Raw genomic sequence first — 21,428 nt, 5'->3', positions numbered from 1 at the left:
CTGGGTAGGGGATTAAGAGGTGCAAACTACTACGTATAAAATAAATAAGCTACAAGGATATATTGTACAGCACAGGGAATATAACCAATGTTTTATAATAACTATAAATGAAGTATCATCTTTAAAAATTATGAATCACTATGTTGTACACCTGAAACTTATATACTATTGTAAGTCAACTATACCTCAATTTAAAAACAAATTTAAAAAAAACTCAACTAATTCTAATAATTTGCTTTACCAGTCAAAACCTGCATCCTCCATTCAAGAAGCCTAGGTACCTTGAGGTAGTGCCTAGAGGGAAAAGCTACTAGAAGATTCCATGGGTCATTTACCCTTTTATTACGCAGGTGACTTTAGTTAGATAAACCTTCAGATTCCCAAGCTACACTGTCAACCACACTTCTTTTCTACTGTTTATTAAAATATATATATATTAAAAAAAAACAGAAAAAGCATACAAATAACTAATTAGATATCAACGGTTCTGTGGAGGTTCTTTGGAGCTTCTGGTCTGTTAAGGTAAACTGGCCTCACTCTTTTTCACTTTTGAAATCTCACGTACCCTCCACCCAACTCATCTAGTCTTGGAAGACTTTGTTTAAAAAACAAAACTCAGCTAGTGAAAACAACTCATTGTTAGGAGATAATTCATCATGGATCGCTCACATTTCTGCATGTATTGCTAGTGGGGCACTGACTGTCCTTTGTTCTGGATTATGTTTTCAAGGATGCTTATATAGCAAACACCGTTGGAAGACAGAGATAATGTTTCTCTCCAGAGCAACAGGCAGGCATGTTTACTGATCATTATTAAAGAATTGGGATCCCCAGGTTTAGGGTTTCTGTCCTGTAACACAATCCACTGAATGTACAGATGTCATGTGTTGCCCTCTGGAAATTGGAGGCGGGGAATCAGAGAAAATATGCTGATAATCTGGTTATTGCTATTCCTGGAATAAGAAACTGTGCATTGTCTCTGACCCAGGAGTCTCGTGAGTTGAACCAGCATCCATGAAACTGTGTGTGGCAGGCTAACTTAACAAGCTGAGCTCGCAAGTTGGGTAAATTTCAGAACTTTCACGTTTCTTTACAGTCATCAGTCTCTCGCCTCTCCTCTTCTCTCTCGTATATTCCTTACCTCAGTTAGTTTTACAACTGTCCACATAAATGCCAAAGCTAGGAATTAGGGTCCCTTCTCAGACTCCTTTCCCTCCCTTACCTCACTCTTTCATATCCAATCCCTAACTAAGTCTACCTTTTAAATACTTAAGAGGGAGGATGCAGGGAATTTTGTGAAAAATTTTCCATTTCGGCTCCCAACCTACCACCCAAATTCAAGTTCTTGCCATCTCGTGTGAGGAGTATGGCAATTGTCTTATAACTATCTTTTTTAGCAAGGGAGGCATGTGTTCTGCCTCATCCTCCTGAAAGTCCTTTTTTTAGGCCTGAATAAAGCAGTATACTTTACAGGCGGGAAACCTCCACTTCCAATATCCTCCTTCTAATTCAACCATACAAAAGCCAAGGACACAGAGGTTTTTGTAAAATGCAAATCTGATCTGGCTTTTCCCCAGGGCTAAAACTTTCAAGATCAGCAGGATAAAATCTGAACTCCTTTGTAAGAGAAAGACCTTTCTGAACTGCTTTGCCTCTGGTGTTATTTCTCCCCACAACCTACTTCTTTGTTCTTATGCTTCATCTTACCTCAACTTAACCTGTGGCTGCAGGGTTGTGGAAGGATATGGGCACTTTCTAGGTCTTCTTATCAAAGGTCATGCCTAGAGCTAAATCCTTTGGGCAAAGCAGCCTTTGAGTCTTTCCTTGCAAGGATGGATGGTTTAGAAACGATGGAGTCAAACTTTGGAGCTGTTCACTTTTGCTTTTTTCTACTCTTCCTTCAGATGGGAGAGCTTTTTCTCCGCCTCCGGGAGCTGAGTATCATCACTCTCTGGTGAAAGCAAGGCCCTTGGGCCTGCCTTGTAGTCTTGGCACATGATCGAAGCTCTAAAAATATTTGCTGGCTAAATCAAGGAATTAATCCTTAAAAACATGTCATCCTCTCTTTCTCTTCGAGTTGCCAACCCCCCACTCCCTACAACCACCAAATTCACATTTTCCTTTCCTTTATACCTCAGCAGGAGTGTGCAGACAGCACTCTTTTAGAACTCATATATAAATAACTGAATATATATATATGTATGTATATATATAAACAGAATGTTATATATATGTAACCTATATATAACATATATTTAGTTATATATGTTATGTTATTAACTGAAATTAATATAGTTAATAATGCTGCATTACATCTTTGAAAGTTGCTAAGAAAGTAAATCTTAAAAGGTGTCATAAGAAAAATAAATTTTTGTAACTATGTAAGGTGATGGATGTTAACTAGATTTATTGTAGTGATCATTTCACAATGTATACAAACATCGAATCATTATGTTGTACATCTGAAACGAATACAATATTATATGTCAGTTATACCTCAATAAAAAATAATTAAAAGAAAGAATTAATGGGTTGAACTCGATTTATCTTTGTGCTCTTTCAAGATTTCATTTGATTAACTTCATCATGGTCACGTAAAAGAAATTTGAACAGATGCGAGAAAAGTTATAATAAAATTACTAATATCTAGATATTAAGAGGGGACTTTGTGCCGGGCACCGTGTTAAGCACTTTTGGAGGTTTTCTTAACTTGGCGACTGGTGAACTTGGATAGGAAAAAGAAATGACATCTTTAATATCTCTAACCTCTAACTGAAATTTAGCATGTCCTTCAGGGATGAATGTTGGCAACAAATTACAGTCAGAAGATAAGTACCTGCGGCTTTGTGACTAAGAAAAGTTACATTTTCATACCCCATATTTGAGATATGAAGTATGTTACAAATATCTCATACTTAACTGTTTCGAAGTTACAGTAGTTATAAGACGGGTCTTGATGTTTAATATTTAATATATTAATGAAGAAGCACACGTGTTACTATACCGCAAATTATTTTGTTTGATAACTGTTTCTGTAGTATAATTGGTTTTCTTTGTTATCCTATTTTAATGCTTTTTAAAATATAATTTGAGAAGGGCTCCATTGGCTTCGTCACGAAGCCAGAGGGCTCCCAGGCACCGAAAAGTTTAAGAAGCCCCGCGCCCGCAGCGACCGCCGGGTGCTGGCAATGACCTTGGCCCAGACTTCACTGAAGGGGACTCGGGGTTGGAGACCGGGACCGGAAGCCCGAGCAAGGTCTGCGAAGGGTCTGAGGAGCAACCCAGGGAAAGAACTTCATGGTCCCAGCCTCCAGCCGGGCCGGCGCGAGGCGACTCCTAGCAGCACGGACTTCGGGGCGACCTAGAAGGGCTCGGAGGTGTGTCCCGGCGCCGTGCGGCCGCAGGGGCGGGGCGTCGGGGTGCGCGTCTGGCCACGTCTGCTGACAGTTCAAGTACGGCGTTTGTAGGTCATTTGCATGACCCCGGGTGGAAGCTATCGCAGGGTCTGCAGGGGTATGACGTACATTTCCCAAGGAGCACAGTGACCACTGTTGAGACTAGAACGAAGAGGAGACAAGGGCAGATACGAAAAATGTTTCCCTCCCTCTTCTTTCCAACTCTTAGGGGACCAATGCCTCAATTCTGATGGTCAGAAATTTGATTACTGAAAACTCTGGATCACTCAGGCTGTTTCATGTCAGACACCCAAATTCTCAGAGTATTAATAAATCAGGAATGTTAACTTATGAATTTACAAATAGAATGTAAATGCCAAATGGATCAGAAGAGTGGGCAAGAGAGATTTAAAGGCTAATTTATAATTTCCTAATTTGTTCTTGTCCACTTCATAAGTATTTGTCTAAAAAATTATCATCCTTGTACAGAAATAATATCCCTTCTAGCTTTATGTTGCTAGAGATACACTAAAATTCTAAATTCCATATGACCACTTTTCCCTTGGAATTCATTTTCCTCGCATTACTAATCTTCTTCATTGGAAATTACAACTGTTTAGCTAGTAGAATATTATTACTTACATTTGACTGTTTCCTAGTGGTATCTTGGGAAATTCCTTAATTTACTCAGAAACACCATATATATTTTTGGATGGATTACCTTTGAGGTTATACCAATGATCTTTTTAACAATGAGGAGCTTTCTTGGCCTTGGAGTTCTAGACATGGGTCTTAATCTGAATTTTACTCTCACTGTATGACCTCAGGGCAAATTATTTAATCTCTGTCTCAGTTTCACTAAATATAAAAATGGGAACAGTAATATGATTCAATTCATAGGGTCATGGAAATAAAATCATGCATGTATTATAAATCACTAAAGCAGAACAGTGTTTGGCAAACAAATAAGCACTTAATGAGAAATACCTTATTATTTTAAAAAGCCCAATATAACTTATTTGGTTACACATTTAAACTTTTTTTGATTCAAGAATACTTTATGGAACACCTACTATGCACAATATTCTCTTAACATCTTTGCAAATGTTACTACTCTTACTAGAAGTCTTTTACCCACCCCTTGCTTGACCAACTTCTGTTTTCATTTTGCTGCTTAGGTGTCAATTATGCCTCAGAAAGTGCTTCCTAATACCCTTTCATGCTCTGGCATCAGAGTCAGGGCCTCCTGCAATATTATCGCAACACCAAGCACACAGGGCTGACTTTCCTGAATTTGACTTTGGATTCTTGACAACAGGGAATGTTTATCTTTGATGCTGTTCTGTTGTTTGGCAAAGAGAAAGCACAGATAATATTTGTAATTTACCAATTAAAATGGGGTGGGAATAGTTGAGCAGAGGAAGGATGGAAACATAACAGGACAAAGTAGAATTTCCAGCAGTTCAGTTGTGACAGCCATCTAACTGGTCTTTCTCCTTCAACTCTCCCCCCCCCTTACACCCTACTGCCCATGCATCAGCCATACACACACACACACACACACACTGATAACTTAGATTGTGTGGTTTCTCTATTCAAAACTCTAATGGCATCCCATCATTTTCAGAGAAAAGTGACAATGTGGAGAATCTTCCATTTTCTGGCCCCTGGCTATCTCTGCAATCATATCAACTATCACTCTTACTCTCCCTCATGCCAATTCAGCCACTTCTGCCCCCTTGTTATTCCTCAGTATGCCAAACTTTTTTTTTTTTTTGCGGTACGCGGGCCTCTCACTGTTGCGGCCTCTCCCTTTGCGGAGCACAGGCTCCGGACGCGCAGGCTCAGCGGCCACGGCTCACGGGCCCAACCGCTCCGTGGCACGTGGGATCCTCCCGGACCGGGGCACGAACCCGTATCCCCTGCATCGGCAGGCGGACTCTCAACCACTGCGCCACCAGGGAAACCCTGCCAAACATATTTTTACCTCATCTCTGCATGTGCTTTTTCCTCTGCTGGAATGTTTTCCCCTCAGAGTCAGTCTCTTATTCCTTTACTTCATTAAGAGCTTATTCTTTTACTTCATTAAGAGCTCTGCTCAAATGTCATCTCATCAGAGAGGACTTCTCTAATCACCCTATCTAAATAGCACCCACTTATACTTGTTTATTTAAAGCACCCTGTCACATACATTTGTGCATCTTCTACACCCTCCCCCACTAGAGTATAAGCTTGGTGAAAGCAGACTTTGTTTTGTTCACTGTTGTACCTCCAGCACTTAGACAATGCCTAGAACTAGAAAAAGGAAAAGAAGGTATAATGACTGTGAAGAAACAAAACAAAACAAAAAGAATATATAGTTATCTATGTAGAAAGCCCCAAAGAATACACAGACATAAGAATTAATGAGTTTTAGCAAGGTTGTTGAATATAAAAATCAGCTGAAAACAGAAAATGTAGCAACTAAAAACATACCATATAAAGTAGCATCCAAAAGTGTACAGTCCCTCAGAAATATTAACAAAAGAAAACGTTTATGGAGAAAATTATAAAACTTTATTGAAAGACATTTAGAAAGCCTAAATGGAGAATTATACCATGTTCATGGATTGGAAGACTCAATATTATAATTAATCTATAAATTTAATACAAATCCAATAAAAATTCCACCTTTTGTTAGTTTGATTTGGAACTTGTCAATCTAATTCTAGAAGTTATATGGAAAAGCAGTTGGCTAAGAATATAGCCAAGATACTCCAAGGAAGAAAAGTTTGGTGGTGATGTTAAAGGTGGAGGTGGTATTTGTCCTGAGATATCAAGACCTTTTTCTAAAGTTGTAGTACTCAGGATTGTATAGTATTGCCACAAGGTTAGACAAATTGACCAGTGAGTCAGAATCGAAACCATCAACAGACCTCTCCCAGCTCACCCCCCCCCGCCCCGCACAAAAGAAACTTGATTTATGAAAAAAGCCACTATTACAGATCAGCGGGGAAAGGATGAACTTTTCAGAAAAGTTGGGACAACCAAGTGGTTGGGACAACCACTTACCATATGGAAAAAATATTATATTGAATTACTATCTCATATTTTTGCAAAAATCAGTTCAGGGAAGACTAAAGACAAATGTGAAAAGCAAAACTATAAAACTTTTACAAGGCAGTAAAGGATATCTTTATGACTTGGAGTAGGAAATGATCCCTCCCCTCCCATGAAGCCAACTTGTATCCAGCTTTATAAGATACTTTTCAAAAATAGTTACTTCCAGCAGGACATGGGTGACAATCCATAACATCTTACAACTTTCAAACTCCCCTCTCCAAAAAGTTAACAAAGTCTGTTGCTGCAATGAACAGGAGAAGTTTTCAGAAAGGGTGAATATTTCACATGAGGCATATAAGAGCTTTTCACAGGTCACCTCTGACATGGAGGAAAGGAACTAAAAACTCCAGGACTATTAATGAGATGATCCACAAACTACAAACAGGAATCCTGGCTCTTTTGAGCAATACCATCTTGATGTCATCACTAGAAATCCTGAGTATTGTTACCTGACGCAGCTGATTCTAGGGGTGCCAAGGCCGCATCATGACTCTTGGTTTCAGGAAGTCAAGGATGTGTTTTTGATGGCATCAGGAAAGGAGAAGACATGAAGTTTTGCTTCCCCACATGGTAAGGCTTCTGAGCCATAGTGGCTGTCATGTGTGAATGTCGGAGAATCTCTCCTGGGAACCAAGAATAATCTTCAAATACGATAGAAAATTCTGTTTTCCCCCATTTCAATCCAGCTTCTGAAACGTTCTACTAGTGGTTATTTTGCCCTTTCCACAAAAGATAACAACAAAGCGTCTTGTGTGCTAACAACATAACTTAAAAAAAAAAAATCTACGTTTTTACAAAATTTGATTTAAAAAAAATAGTATTTCAAACAGTAGAGTCACTAGAAGTACAGAGCTATCAAAAAAGTATACTTCACTTGGCATCCCCGGTGCCTTCTGCTTTCTGTGACTGGACTGTGGAGGCGTCTCGGTTTTTTGCAGGGTTGTTCCCATCTTTGTTGCCTTCTGCTTTCCCCTTTCTCCCTTTGGCCAGCTTCTCTCCCTTCTTTGCAGGGGTCTTTTTGGCCCTGGGCTCTGGTTTTGGAGGGGCAGGTTTAGCAGACAACCGTGCCGATCTCCTCTGTGGCTCATCCTTCACCTTTGCTTTGTCACCTTTAGCATCTCCTTTTGCCTTTCTCTTGGGCATGGTGGCAGTAGTGCCTGGCAGATGGCTTTACCAGCCCAAGTGGTTCTTTTGTCTTCCTCACTGCTCCTAGAAAGATTTCTTTAACAAGACACAAAAAGTGTAAACCGTAAAGGAAAAGTCTGACAAATTTAACTACATTAAAATTCAAATTTGACTATATTAAAATTAGTAATTTTTATATAGCAAAAAGATGCATAAAAAGAAGATAAGTTACAAGCTGGGGAAAAGATATTCATAATACATATAACTGACAGAGGATTAGAGTCCAGAATATGTAAAGAATTCCTACAGATCTATGAGAAAAGGACAAAATGAAAATTTAAAAACAATGGGCAAAAGTGTTAATACGTACTTCTTAGAAAAAGCATGAACGGTGAATAAGCAAAAAAAAAAAAAAAAAAAAGGTCAACTTCATTAGTAATATGGGAATGAATACAAAAATCACAGGATATAACATTTCACATCCATCAAATTGGTGAAAACTATATTGTCTGACAATATTAAGGATTCAGCAGATGTGGAACAATTAAAACACATACACTGCTAGGGTGTGTGTTTATATGTGTGTAAATTAGTGTGTGGCATTATTTAAAGCAATTTCACTTCTAGGTGTTTACCTGGAGGAATTCTTGGGGCTGTGCACAGGAGACCCCTACAAGAATGTTTCTAGCAACCCTGTAATTTCAAAAACCTGGAAACCATTCAGTGTCCTGCAATAGAATAGATAAATACATTTTGGTAATATCTATGCAAGGGAATACTATGCAGTAGCAGAAATGACGAGATTACAGCTATATGCAAAACCATGGACGAATCTCAAGAACATAATGTTGAGCAAAAAAGAGCGAGTTACAAAATGGATCTACAGTATGGATCCATTTATAAGTGTAAAACTAAATGACTTGTTTAGGCTACAAGTAGGTAGTCAAAAAAGCAAGAGATAAATTTAAAAATCAGGACAGTAGTCACCTCAGGGAGTTAAGAAAAGGATGGTGGTGGGACAGGGCATGGGAGTTCTCTTCCTTAAACTGGAGGCGGGTGGGGAACAACACAGGGGTAATACACCATTATTCTCTATATTTTATAGAGAGTGATTTTATGTGTCTGCTCAAGAATAAAAACCACTTTAAGAAGGTGCGCAGCCCCGAGCACAGATTCACGGCCACACAAATAGACGTGATTTATTTCGATTTTGGACAATTAGGACCCAGGTCCATGGCTGGCATTCAAACACTGTGGGACTTTTTTAAAGCTCTGGGACAAAACTAGCCACTCACACCTTCTGCCCCACCCCTGAAAATGTTTCCTAGGGAATTCTGTAACCCTATGCCCTGCCCTACTCCACAATGTTTTATTTTAAGAAAAAAAAATTATTATCTTTTCTCTAAATTGCTCCAGAGTTTTGTTTTGTGTTTTTGCTCGACCTCACTCACCATCTAGATAGAATGGGAAAACATGGTCCTTGAGCAAACTTAGATTTTTTTTTTTTTTTTTGAGCAAGCTTAGATTTGATTTTTATGTTCTTTGGATAACAAAGGCAACCACCTGTAAATGGTGCGAAAACATCAAATTATCACTTGGTAATTTGATTATATGATAATTTCACTATCTATTTTTCTATTTTCTATCTACTTTCATTATCTATTCTTCCCCCATTTTTCCACTATGACTAGAATTTCCGGAAATTTTGCAGTTTTCCTTTCTTCTCATGGAACAGAGGGAGATGTGAGAGTTAGTATAAAGAAGAGGGAAGAAGCCAAAGTGGGAGTGCGCCTTGAATCAGTCATTATTTCCCTTGGTACCTTGTAAGGAACTTTGGGAACAGAGATTAAAAATTGAGAGGAGAAACAGTTCTAATCTCATGTTGAACAGCAGTTCACTGAAAAGCTAATAAGGAATTAGCTGGGCCCTTCTCTTCCCTTACTGTGCTCTTGCCTTGCCTCTTAATATTCTAAATTACTGGTGGGTCCAAAAGTCCCGGTTGCCACAGAGACACCCTGCAATTCTGCTGACCCAGCCAGACCCAACCTGCTCGCTCCCGAGGACATCTTTCCCTAGACATCACATGAATTTATGCCTAGTTTACTCTCTCCCAAATGCACCACTAAAGAAATGTTTGGACAATTCTTAAAGAACAAAAGTGTTGTTTTTTGTTGTTGTTGTTGTTTTACCAAAATCGAACACAATGAAGAAAAAAATGTGCAAAGAAAATAATTGAGAAGGATGCCAGAGATCACAAAGGTCAACTCTGGGTATGGTAATGGTGTGCCCAGAAAGGAACAGGGAGGAAAAGACAGCTGTTCTTACCATGAAGAAAGCAATATTGAGAGATTTTTTACGGCATGAAAATCATTTGGTCTAATATTGGGTGACTTGTTTTGCGCCTGTTGCCCTAGTATATTATTAATAATGCTCCCTTTTACTCTCAAAAGTGTGCCAACTTGGACAATAAATAAGGTCACCCTAAATAATCTGCATATATTCTTAAAGGTCTTTTTGTTACCAGAGAATGAGAGAGGAAACCAAAGTGAGAGCTTCTGTTCTACGACACACCTCCCTAAACAATGGACACTCCATACCATTCTCCTTCCATCTCACTCCAAAATTGTGTTTCTTAGCCCATATCCTGTCCTGGGAATGCTCACAGTCTGTTTCCTAGGCTCAGTCTTCATGTCGGATCCCTTGCAGTCCATCCCAAGCAGGGGAACCATGATCGGCACGTGTCAAAGGCCCAAACACAGCAGGTGACAATAAAGATAAACTCAAGGAAAAGAGGCCACTAGCTGGAATCTGAGTATATGAATATAGATTAGTTCCTTGAAACTCACATTTAGGAAGCTTATCAGGAGAACAGGTGGCTGACCTTACAAATATAGGAGACAGATGCACAAATAATGAAAAAGGGCTGGTGGGATAAAAGGTTATTTCATTTTCATGAAGGCCAAGGAGGTCGGGGAGGGAGAGGCTCTCACCACACAGTGGTGTTAATTTAAAAGAAATTATTTGAGATGGAGTACAGGGAAGATTTTTAGGGCAATGAAATTATTCTGTATGCTACTGACTGTAATGGTGGATACATGACATTACGCACTGGACAAAACCCATAGAACTGTATACACAGCATGGAACCCTAATGTAAATAATAATAATAATTAGTTAACAATAATAATTTGCTAATAATAATGTATAAATATTGGCTCTTCTATTGTAACAAAAGTACCACACCAATGCAAGTAGTTAATAATGGAGAAAATGAGGTAGAGGGAGGAGAAATATATGAGAACTCTGTACTTTCTGCTCAATTTTTCTGTAAACCTGAAACTGTTCTAAAAAAATAAAGTCTACTAACTAAAAACAAACAAATACATTTTAAGAATTAAAAAAAAATAATTTGTTAGGTAATAAAATATATAAGTCATAGGATTACAAATATTCCATCATGCATGTGAATGAAAAGAAAAATTATTAACTGGCAGATAAATCTTTTTTTTAAAGACTTTTTTTTATTTTAAAAATTTTATAGTTTTTTAAATTGAAATATAGTTGATGTGCAATATTATTTTAGTTTCAGGAGTGGCAGATAAATCTTTTAAGTAATATAACTTTTGGGAATACAGAGATTTATCAATGAGGCAAGAAATTATCAAGACAGATACTGAGGTTATTTTCCCAAGACATGGCAACAATTTTAAAAGTTTTAGGAATCTAATAATTCCCTTTTGTTAAAATAACACTTTCCAGGGCAAAACTATATTAACAGACAACAGAACAAGTTAGTGAAATTTTTGAATAACATGTCTTCATATTGTAAAGAACTGGACTGAAATTCTTGTGAAAGTCTCAGTTTAACTCTTCATTTAATGAACTTGCTGGTTTTAGGATGTGGAAAGGTATCCCTCTTAACAGCCTCAAGGGGAGAGGGAACATCCATTTCTTAAAGTCCTTTTCTTACCTATGAAGACTTGAATTTTTTTAATTTTAGAAAAAGACCTATATATTTAAATGTACTGACAGAAATAGCCTAAAAAAAAAGACTAATAGAGAAATAAAAAGCAAATGATGTATTTCTTCTGCAATAAAAATATGCAAATGATTAGTAAGATGAGGAGACGCAGGTATGCTAAAATCTTCTGCAAAGTTAACTTCTGGGAATTCCCCAAACTGCTTCAATAATATACAAAAAACACCAATCTCTGTTCCCAGAAATGGGCTGAATTTGTGTCCGTGCCCGCCCCCCCCACAAATTCATAAGTTGAAGTCCTAACCCTCAGTACCTCAGACTGTGACTGTACTGGGAGATGGGGCCTTTAAAGAGGTGATTAAGGTAAAATGAAGTCTTATGGGTAGGTTTTAATCCAATATGACTAATGTCATACTGGAGATTAGGACACAGACAACACAAAGAAAGAGAGGACCATGTAAGGATAGCCAGAAAACCAAACCTGCCACCACCTTGATCTTGGACTTCCAGCCTCCAGGACTGTGAGAATATAAATTTCTGTTATTTAAGATATTCAGTCTGTGACATTTTGTTATGGCAGTCCTAGCAAACTAATACAGAAGGAAAGAGTATAAAGATCTCAATGACCTATGACGCATCTCGGATTAGATTAATTTTGATGTTTTGCCCAGCTCTCAGAATATTTTTTCCAAGTTTTTTTTTCTCTTTCATCATGAGTCTCTCTCCAGTATCCAAGGACCAAATCCCACCTCATCCAATACACACTCCCATGCCATCCCCAGCAGAGGCACATTTTAGCAACGTCCTTTTGCTCCCTTGACTGTTACTGAACTGGGTTCCAAGGAGTTTGTTCTAACTTGGGGTCTAGTCTCAATCCCACCCCAAAGCCAGGAGGCCACCCTCTTCTCTCTGCTTCTTATTTATGGCAAGATAGTGCCTTGAGGCTGGAGTGAAGACTTGGAAGAAGTTTACAACACCAAGCTTAGGAAGGAGAGAATAGAGGATATAGTAAAAACAAACAAACAAACAAAAGACCCTATTCAAGGTGCAGCGCTAAACAGGAGCAAGAGGTCACACAGTGTCAGCCACTCCCCAGGGCCTATTTGTTCTCCACCTTTCAAAGGAAATATCAGACAAGGTGAGCAGCCCGGAGCTTCCATTTGAGGTTAAATGAGGGAGACGGGGGGGGGGGGGGGGGGGGGGGCGGCGGGGCGGGGGGGATAGTGGGAGAAGGTGAGAAAGGGCAGAGTGTCTAAAATGGTAGGACTGCTGCTTCATCTTGTCAGAACGCACCTGGTTTAAAGAGAAGGAGAGAGCCATAAGCTTCAAACAGTCACCCATCTGCAACAGGTTGGCGTGGGGCACACTCAGCTTCCCAGCTAAAGTATTCCTGTCCCTTGGCATCATAGAAAGATGGAGAGGACAAATCCCCATCACCTCCTAGGCCCAAGACCCTTGCTCCTCGCAGGGCACCACATTAACTCACCTGTATTTCTGAGTGGTATAGAGGGAATTTTATTATTTAAAAAATTTTTTAAACATCTTTATTGGAGTATAATTGCTTTACAATGGTGTGTTAGTTTCTGCTTTATAACAAAGTGAATCAGCTAGACATATACATATGTCTCCATATCTCCTCCCTCTTGCGTCTCCGTATAGAGGGAATTTTAAATGAAAATGTATTAGACAAATTTGCACTGAGCACCTGCCAAACTTATTGTCTTGCTAACAAGGGAAACTACAAGATGATAAGAGCATGGGTGTTTCAGAGAAGGTATGAAAATGGAGGAATAATAGGGCTGGGGAAGGGATGCCTATACAAGTTGCCTGTAAAAAAAAAAAAGAAAGGAAGGGAGGGAGGGAGAGAGGAAGAGTAAACAGTTTATTCTTGTCTTATGGCCATAAAAACATCACATTCCTGTCAGTCATTTGAGGGAATCTGGAGCAATGCGATCTGAGAGACTAGGCCTTGGCTAACTCTTAGAAACAGTAATAATAATAATAATAATAATAATACATCTAAGAAGAAGATCCTGAGAATATACCTGAGGCTGTTTGGTGTTATATCAAGAGTTCTTTCCCAGAAAAGCATTTGATAGATCCAATTAACATGGAAGCAGGCCATGTCAGAAACAGCGGTAAGAGGCCAGACACCAGGGCACAAGTCCTGATTTTAAGCAAGTGCTGCCGGTGACCTTTCTCGAGCTTTAAGGCAATACGCAAATCCACAGTTGCCCCGTTTCTTAACTGCTTCAAGGCAATACGCAAATCCACAGTTGCCCCGTTTCTTAACTGCTTCAAGGCAATACGCAAAATCCACAGTTGCCCCGTTTCTTAACTTTGGGATCTTTTTTTTCTTTTTGACAGGAAGAGCAGAAGGCCAAAGCGGAGGAAGACTCGGCCCTTCGGTGTCCCCTCGGGAGGGGGCACCTCGTAAGCTGGGGAGGGGAGGCGAGAAAGAACCCAGGCCAGGGCAGCCCAGCCCACCCGCCACGACCTCTTCCAGGCCACGGCCCTGCTGGCCCAAAGCTTTCAAATCCCCTCCTCGCCTCCCTTTTTTCTGCGCTAGAGTCTCTGTGGGGACTTATCCCAGAAGGGCCTGCGATCTTCACCTCCCGGCTTCCGCTTTTCCCGGAGATTCACACTCGAAGCCCAGGAGAGCCACTGCAGTTGTTCTGGAGAGTGGAAAGCAAGGTGGAAATGTCGGGGGCCCGAGGTCACCTAATCACGACGAGGGCCAGATTGCAGGAGGGTCCCAAATCTATGGAGGGCGGCGGGACTACCCCCATTTTCCGGAGACGCACGCTAAGGCCCCCAAGGTACTCACCCGAGTCTCGCGACCGTGTGAAGGGCGCGAGGCTGCCAGCTGCGGGCCTGCCGCGCAGGTGCTCTCGGCTGGGGCAGGGCCGGCGCGGACAGTGGGCCAGCGAAGAGACGCCCGGAGCCGGGCGCTGCCGGGAACAGGAAGGCAAGGCGAGGATGCGCTTCCGGGGCTGCGGGCGTCGGGCCGCCTTGCAGAGCCGGGGACAGCCCGGTTCTCCCCCTCGCGATGCTTGTGTCCGCCTCCGGGGCCGCGGGCTCCGGACCCACCTTGAGCAGCGTCGGTTCAGCACCACAGCCTGGGGCAAGAGAGACAAGAAAAGGAGGCGTGAAGAGTTTTTAAATAAATGGAGTTTTAAAGGAGATCCACACAGGTGGGGGGGGAAAAAAAATATAACAACGCTGTTTCCGCCCGGTTTCGAACCGGGGACCTTTCGCGTGTGAGGCGAACGTGATAACCACTACACTACGGAAACTCGGTGGAAATTATTCACCCCTGCTGGTAGTTCTCCCGACAGAGCACGCCCCTCCCTCCTTCCCACCCTCCCTCCCACTTCCTCATTTCCTCCCACCCGCCCCGCCCGCCCGCCCCCCGCCGCTTCGTCCCAGCAAATGTGCGTGGTTAATATGCGCGTGCGTCTTGTACCACTCTCCCAAATCAGAGAGGCCAATTAGATGCGCAAACCAAGCCCCTGCAGCGTACAGATCTGAAGCGAAATTCTTAATAATTTATTCTGGAAATGACCGGATGGGGGAGAACAAAAGAGACTTCAATCCCTTCACTATTACTTCTCAATCTGAACTTCTGGATCTTAATTTCTTCCTCACTGCTTACCAGGTTACCTCAAACCCATCCTCCAGCAGGAATGAGTTGGTGGGGCTGGGCGTGACACGGGGCCCACGCACATTTCTCAGTCTGGCTTTGGCTAGCGCCACCGCATGGCCGGACGCGGAATTTACTCTTCAAAGGAATGATGACCCTGGCTGTGGTCAAAAGCGGGGCCTTCTCGCTCCTGAGACTTCCAGGCAAACTTCACCTTGTAATGGATTTTCTAACTCCATTGGGTTCCTCAGTGGTCGGCAGAGGAAAGAAGTAAAACGGTGATGTGTACTCCGAGCCAGCCAGGAGTCGAACCTGGAATCTTCTGATCCGTAGTCAGACGCGTTATCCATTGCGCCACTGGCCCTGCACCTGCGCGATTAGCAGGCGGGTATGCCTTCATCAGAAACCAGGCGGCGGCAACCGGTCCACCTTGTGGGGTCTGCGCCTGGCCCTGAAAGCCCCGTCCTCCTGGCTAACTCAGACTGCAGCGCGTGGACTCCCCAGGCGGCCAGTTCGCCTGCACGGGCCCTAGCGTCTTTGCTGCTTTCTCAGTCTGTCTGTACAGACCCTGGCATTCTCTGCCCCAGTACCATCTCTTCGTTCATGCATTCATTCATTCAACCAATATGGCACCGGAAATACAACTGTGAAGAAAACAGGTGATCCTTGCTCTCAAGAAGATTGCATGGACGTAGCGAAGACGATAATAAAGCAGTAAATAAATAAAATAATGGTGATAAGCACTTAGAGGAAAAAAGACAAACGGGAAAGAGAATGGAAAAGCCCAGCAGGAAAGGTTATGAACAATAAATACGGGTATCAGGGAAAAGAGCGACCTGGAACTGGGGAAATCTCCAGGGCAAAGGCGTGGAGGTGGGAGCGTGCATGGGATGTTCCAGCAATGTCAAAGAGGCCAGTGCTGAGCGGAAAGGGCTAGGAGACCTCCGGGAGATGACCTCTGGCCTTGTACACCCTTGTATGGGCTTTGGCTGTTACTGTGTAGGAAACTGGAAGCCGTTGTAGGGTGACAATATATCTGACATTCTTTCTTGTCTCTCCTTGGGTCGTTGAAAACATTTTGTTTCCAATATTTACTTAAGCAAGACTCTATGCTAAGCACCCTCACCACATGCTGCTCCTACCTCAGGACATACATTTCAGAATTTGACACCTTTAAAAGGAGCATTTGTTTGCTTTCTCAGGAAGCATCTCTTATGTGTGCCTTTCAGCCCGTCTATATTTCTGAGAAGGAATCATTATCTCCATGCCTGGTGAGCATCGTAAATAAGTTGAGGGCTGGGGACACACAGTTTTGAGAGCATTAGCCCTCTGTGGCCCCCTTTGCCTGGCAAAGCAATAAAGCTATTCATTTCTACTTCACGCCCCCCAAAAAGAACTAAGTTGAGGGCTACTAAACAGAGTAAAACTACCTGACATTGAGAATGTACACATTGTGTTTAGAAAATCTTTGTTTTCAGTTCATAAGGTTGCAACAGCCCTTAAGAAAAATGTACATGTTCCTGTTTCTGCATAAACATTAAGGTAGATCTAGTTAGGGATTTCTCCCTAGATAGTAAATAGGGGTCTTCTGACCAGATTTGGTATTATGTACCCCTAGGAACTTTGGTGGTTATGGACTCCATCACAGAATAATACTTTAAAATATAAATTAAAAAGATAAATACATAAGATTTCAAGGGGAAAACAATTATATTGAAATATGTTATCAAACTATTAAAAATTTATATAATATTTATGCTCCTTTATTAATGCACCAAATGATAACATCCAGCAGGAGTTCTAATAAATACTATAATTTCAAAGCAGTAATGAGCATAAATAATATTTTAAGAAACTTGCAACAACTGTAATTTTCTGTGAAAATATTTGTGATTGCCAATAGTGATAAAGTCAAAAGGACTGAAATATACTGTGCTTTGTTGCCTACATTCATAATGGAAGAAAATACAAAATTTCAGTAAGAAGTTAGTCAAAATAAAAATTTATTTTCCCATCCGAGCTTACAGACTATCCCCTCCCCATCAGAAGAAAAAGAGATTTCTGTTCTAAAGAGGAGTTTGGAAACATGAACAATTGCGCCTGAATTTTCGGAAATGAAGCTGTATGATTAGGCCACTCAAGCTGGCTGTTCTCTGCTCTCTGTACATCCCCTGCTCTACCAGTGCCTGCTTTCACCTACACCCTACTTACAGGACTGACCTTCCCTCTTAATTGTAGAGCCAAATCAGTAAATGCCTACATACTCACCCGGGGCCCCAGCTACTGATTGTTCTAATCTTTAGATCAGAACATCTCCACCAAGATAGCTTATCAAAGGGGTGGTGAGGGGTATGCTCCTCAGCTGGTTTCCCTGGTAACCGATGAGCCAACCCGATGTCAATTCCCCATATAACTGGTAACCTCCCTCTTCCCCTGGGAGCGAAGGCTACTGCCAAGTACCGAACACGGTGGGGTGTCACTCCAGGACCTGGCTTCAGATGTGTAAGATCCCCCATCCATTAAACCACTGATGTCTCTGTAGCTGACTCTGAGCTCTTTCTTCCTGTCTTGAGGTGGGGCAAGTACAGGGCTTGCAGGCCTGTGGGGTGCAGCTCAACAGAAGCAAACTGAGGTACCTCTTGATTCTATTTTATCCTCATCACATACCCAGGATGGGAAGGCCAGATTCCAGGGCATCCCTGGAAGTCACAGGTCCCATCTTGCACCTCTAAAATGGGTTTCAACCCAGCTAGCTGGAGGCCATGCTCACATCTGCTCTCCTCATGTCTGCAAAGACCTCCCTTTGTTTTGAAGGGTTTTTCTTGTTTTTGTTTTGCCTTGAAGGTTTTGAAAGCTTCTTTTGGCTGCCTCAGATTTCTCTGCTTATGCTCTGACATGAGCTGAGGCGTGCTTTCATTTTGTTTTTAGATATCTTTCTACTGGGACTTCTTTTCTGAGAGTTCCAGTTTCCAGCTTCCAGTCTTTTCTTCAGTAGTTGTTCCAGTTATAGAAAGAGAAACAGAGTCCAGAAAAAACAGAACAAGTAGGAAAATATACATGTATTTCTAGGATTTGGCTTATGTGATTGTGGGGCCTGGGAAGTCTGAAATCTGTAGTGTAGGCTGGCAGTCTAGAAAATCTCAGGCAGGAGCTGATGCTACAGTCTTGAGACAGAATTTCTTCTTTCTTAGGAAAACCTCCATTTTGCTCTTAAAGTCTTTAACTTGTTGGATAAGGCCCACCCACATTACTGAGGATAATCTCTTTTACTTATAGTCAACTAATTGTAGAAGTTAACCACATGTGCAAAAATACCTTCACAGCAACATCTAGATTAATGTTTAATTGAATAACTGGGCTCTATAGACTAGCCAAGTTGACATGTAAAACCAGCCATTACTGCGGTGGACTCTCCTCCTCCTCTGGGTCACAGTGCACTATTCTTCCAGTTTCTCTCCCAAGCATTTGGAAAATAGTAGCACTGCCAGCCATTTCCACTGTCAGCAGTCTATGACACCACGATCTGCACCTTCTCCAATTTCAGTTGTGTGGAACAGAGCCATTGTGAGGGGCCTTTCCATGGTCTTTGCAGGTCACACCCAGATTTCTGGAAGTGATTGCTCTGAGTCTTAATTTTTCTCCCAAGACTTGTCTCTGGCTTGTTAAAAAACTCCTTTGACTTCCCAGAATTTCTGTGCAAATTTTGACAGCTGCCAGTCTAAGGAAAAACCCAGACCAAATATTGTTGGCTCTGTTGTCTTTCTGAATGTCTACCACAGTTTGGTCAATCATGTTAGGTGTGACTCTGCTGTTTATGATTATCTTGGCTCCAAGCACATTAATAATACAATGATTAATCTTATATTATTAAAGAAATCGGTGCTTATTTCATGGAGTGAATCAGACTGTGTGTTGAGTTCATAGACTTTCAATCGTTTTATGAAAAAGAAATCTAGCAGAGTCATGGGCTTTTTAACCTCTCCCCCAAATCATGTTTGTAGGCAGAGATTAGTGCCAATGGCTGGTTTAAAGTGAGACAGAGAAATCCTTCAATATTGATACAGTTCAGAAATACTGAAATGTTCATTTCAACATTTTCAGAACGGCAACAGATTTCAAGCAAGCAGCCAATCATAATTACAGGTTTCATTTGGGAAGTTACTTTCACAGCTATGGCAACGACTTGTAAACTCTTCCGAATTCCACTAAAGCCCTTTGCCTAAGGACGGATCTATTTCACAGAGAACAGAATGAATTTGGAACAGTTACAAATACACAAGTCCCCATGAAAATATAGAAATATTTGTGAATGCTTTCAATTTGACAGCTTGTCAAGCAGATCCTTTGGACAAGTTTTCGGACAAGAAAGCGTCTCTCTTCCTCTAGCTGCAGAGGACAGGAGACTGCTCCTTTGTCTCTTTCCAAACAAGGTTTTAATGATGAAGTCTTGAATTTTTTAAAGATGCAACTTAGTTAAGCAAGAAGCAGGCAGGTGGAACCCAATTTTACGGAAACAAATGGGGTAAGAAAGAGCTGGAATTTCAATTAAAATCCGTGAAATAAAGAACACATAGCTTGCTTCCTGCAGGGACCAGTTCTTGATGTTGGAAGTGTTCTGGTCTAAATGTGGCCAATTTCCTCTCCTCCAGGGGCGCCAGGTCATAATTCACCCAAGGAAGCTGCAGCTGCTGAACTCTTGCCCTTCCTGGCAGTTCCGGGAAGACTCCTCTGGCGCCGCCTGAGGGTTCAGGCTCGCGCCAGAGTTTCCCTCACCCCACCCCCGCGCGGAGGGTCTCAGTTTTCCTGTGGCTGCGCGGTCTCTTAGGTCTTTGGGGGCGAAGCAGAGGTTCATCTTTAGGGTCTGAGAGACCATCTTGGGGGGCTCGTGAACCTCAATAATGAAGAAACAGATGCTCAGAACAAAAGCTAAGATCATTCCTTTTCTATGTCTATTTGCAACGACGCAGACGTGTTGGCTCCGTGGCTTAGCTGGTTAAAGCGCCTGTCTAGTAAACAGGAGATCCTGGGTTCGAATCCCAGCGGGGCCTTTTGTGGTTTTCCTGCCTTGGAAAATGGTAGGGGGGATTAAAATGTAATCAATCTTAAGGGTAAATTTTCCCTACGGAGTTTCACGGAACTGTGTTATATGAGTCTGAGGGTGGGGACAGTTTTACCGTTTACAAAAAAGAAAAAGAAGAGACAAAGATGAATTTGTTTTTCTTTCAGAAGAATTTCTATCTTTCTTGACGTTCTTGCATTTTTATGTAGTGTTTTTTCAGCAAGCAAAAAGGGAACCAGGGAAAGCAGAAGGCAAAGTCGCCAGATTTAAACTATAAGCAACGTCATAATCTCTGGTCATTCTATTATTTTTCCTGGGGAAATCCCAAATGGATGCACTTTCATAATCTACAGGCATTATTTTTTTAGCAGGATCAGCCTCTGGAATGACTGATAAATGCGTTGTTGAGAAGGTTGCAGCATCTCAGTTCATAGCAGCCACTAAAATCCAACTATACAATGCAAGTTGTAAATAACTATTTTAAAAGGTGGTCAGAGTTTTTTGGAAAGGAAAATCAAAGAGAAAAATATTTGTCCCCGTGATTTCAGAAAAGAAGCTGTGAGGGAGAAGCATCCTTTTGATTGCATATCCACAGAGTGGATAGCCCACTAGAACACACAGACCTGAAGCTGTTAGCATGCAGGCTGACTTGAAGAAGCAGTCCAGAAAGGGCTGAGGTGCCTTCTTCCAAATTCTCTGTAAGAGAGAGGAAGGAAACATGAGAGGTGGAAGAGAAGTCTGGAGTTTTAATCATTACTGGGCCCCTTTACATAGAAACTCAAGACCAGGGAAATGAAGTTCACTGTAACTGTTACCCTCTTACTCATCTCCCAAGACCAAGCCCCCCTCCACCTGGCCCAGAAAGTCCCACCAACCTGGCTTTTACCTTCAGAGCACATTATTTTATGTAGATGGTCAAGGGTTGAAATGTGATCTCCTGTTCTGTCTGCAGAAACACAATGTCCCAACACTTTGAAGAATAATTCAGGAAACAATTCTGCTTTTATGGAGACTTTCTGCACTCACTCTGAAGCTTGATTCCCCACTTTTCTTTATAGGCATCACACAGCAATGGAGAGTACCAATGAAAATTCAATTAATAATCAAGCTGAGAAGAAAAAAAAG

At 41.5% G+C, this 21,428-nt stretch overlaps 1 protein-coding gene and 3 non-coding genes across 6 annotated transcripts; 1 reads left to right on the top strand and 3 right to left on the bottom strand.

The window, feature by feature from the left end:
* Positions 1 to 5,928: 5,928 nt before the first annotated feature.
* HMGN4 (high mobility group nucleosomal binding domain 4) lies at positions 5,929 to 14,857 on the bottom strand. 3 transcript variants are annotated; one of them, XM_089918463.1, is made up of 4 exons: positions 14,429 to 14,856; positions 12,895 to 13,428; positions 8,258 to 8,350; positions 5,929 to 7,718 (listed from the first exon to the last, which is right to left on the bottom strand). In XM_089918463.1, exon 4 carries the CDS (start codon positions 7,638 to 7,640, stop codon positions 7,368 to 7,370), a length of 273 nt encoding a protein of 90 aa, XP_089774589.1. In that variant the 5' UTR covers positions 7,641 to 7,718; positions 8,258 to 8,350; positions 12,895 to 13,428; positions 14,429 to 14,856; the 3' UTR covers positions 5,929 to 7,367. The 3 variants fall into 3 exon arrangements, with proteins under 3 accessions (XP_089774589.1, XP_022417999.1, XP_022418002.1); XM_022562291.2 differs by lacking the exon at positions 12,895 to 13,428; XM_022562294.2 differs by lacking the exons at positions 8,258 to 8,350; positions 12,895 to 13,428 and having other exon boundaries at positions 14,429 to 14,857.
* TRNAV-CAC (transfer RNA valine (anticodon CAC)) lies at positions 14,825 to 14,897 on the bottom strand. The gene has a single exon. It is a non-coding gene; the product is annotated as a tRNA-Val (tRNA).
* Positions 14,898 to 15,535: 638 nt separating this feature from the next.
* Positions 15,536 to 15,608, bottom strand: TRNAR-ACG (transfer RNA arginine (anticodon ACG)). Its single transcript has one exon. It is a non-coding gene; the product is annotated as a tRNA-Arg (tRNA).
* A 4,610-nt stretch (positions 15,609 to 20,218) lies between these two features.
* On the top strand, positions 20,219 to 20,292 carry TRNAT-AGU (transfer RNA threonine (anticodon AGU)). Its single transcript has one exon. It is a non-coding gene; the product is annotated as a tRNA-Thr (tRNA).
* Positions 20,293 to 21,428: the final 1,136 nt, after the last annotated feature.

The sequence above is a fragment of the Delphinapterus leucas genome, chromosome 10 (assembly GCF_059928025.1).
Source record: "Delphinapterus leucas isolate spDelLeu-1000000601 "Yukka" chromosome 10, BTC_Dleu_Yukka2, whole genome shotgun sequence".
Lineage (NCBI taxonomy): Eukaryota > Metazoa > Chordata > Mammalia > Artiodactyla > Monodontidae > Delphinapterus > Delphinapterus leucas.
Note: the sequence above shows the minus strand (reverse complement) of the source record. Positions and strands in the feature narration are given on the sequence as shown.

What these genes read in the sequence shown, in the direction of transcription:
- HMGN4 (XM_022562294.2), bottom strand. Translation starts at nt 7,640, where the DNA reads ATGCCCAAGAGAAAGGCAAAAGGAGATGCTAAAGGTGACAAAGCAAAG.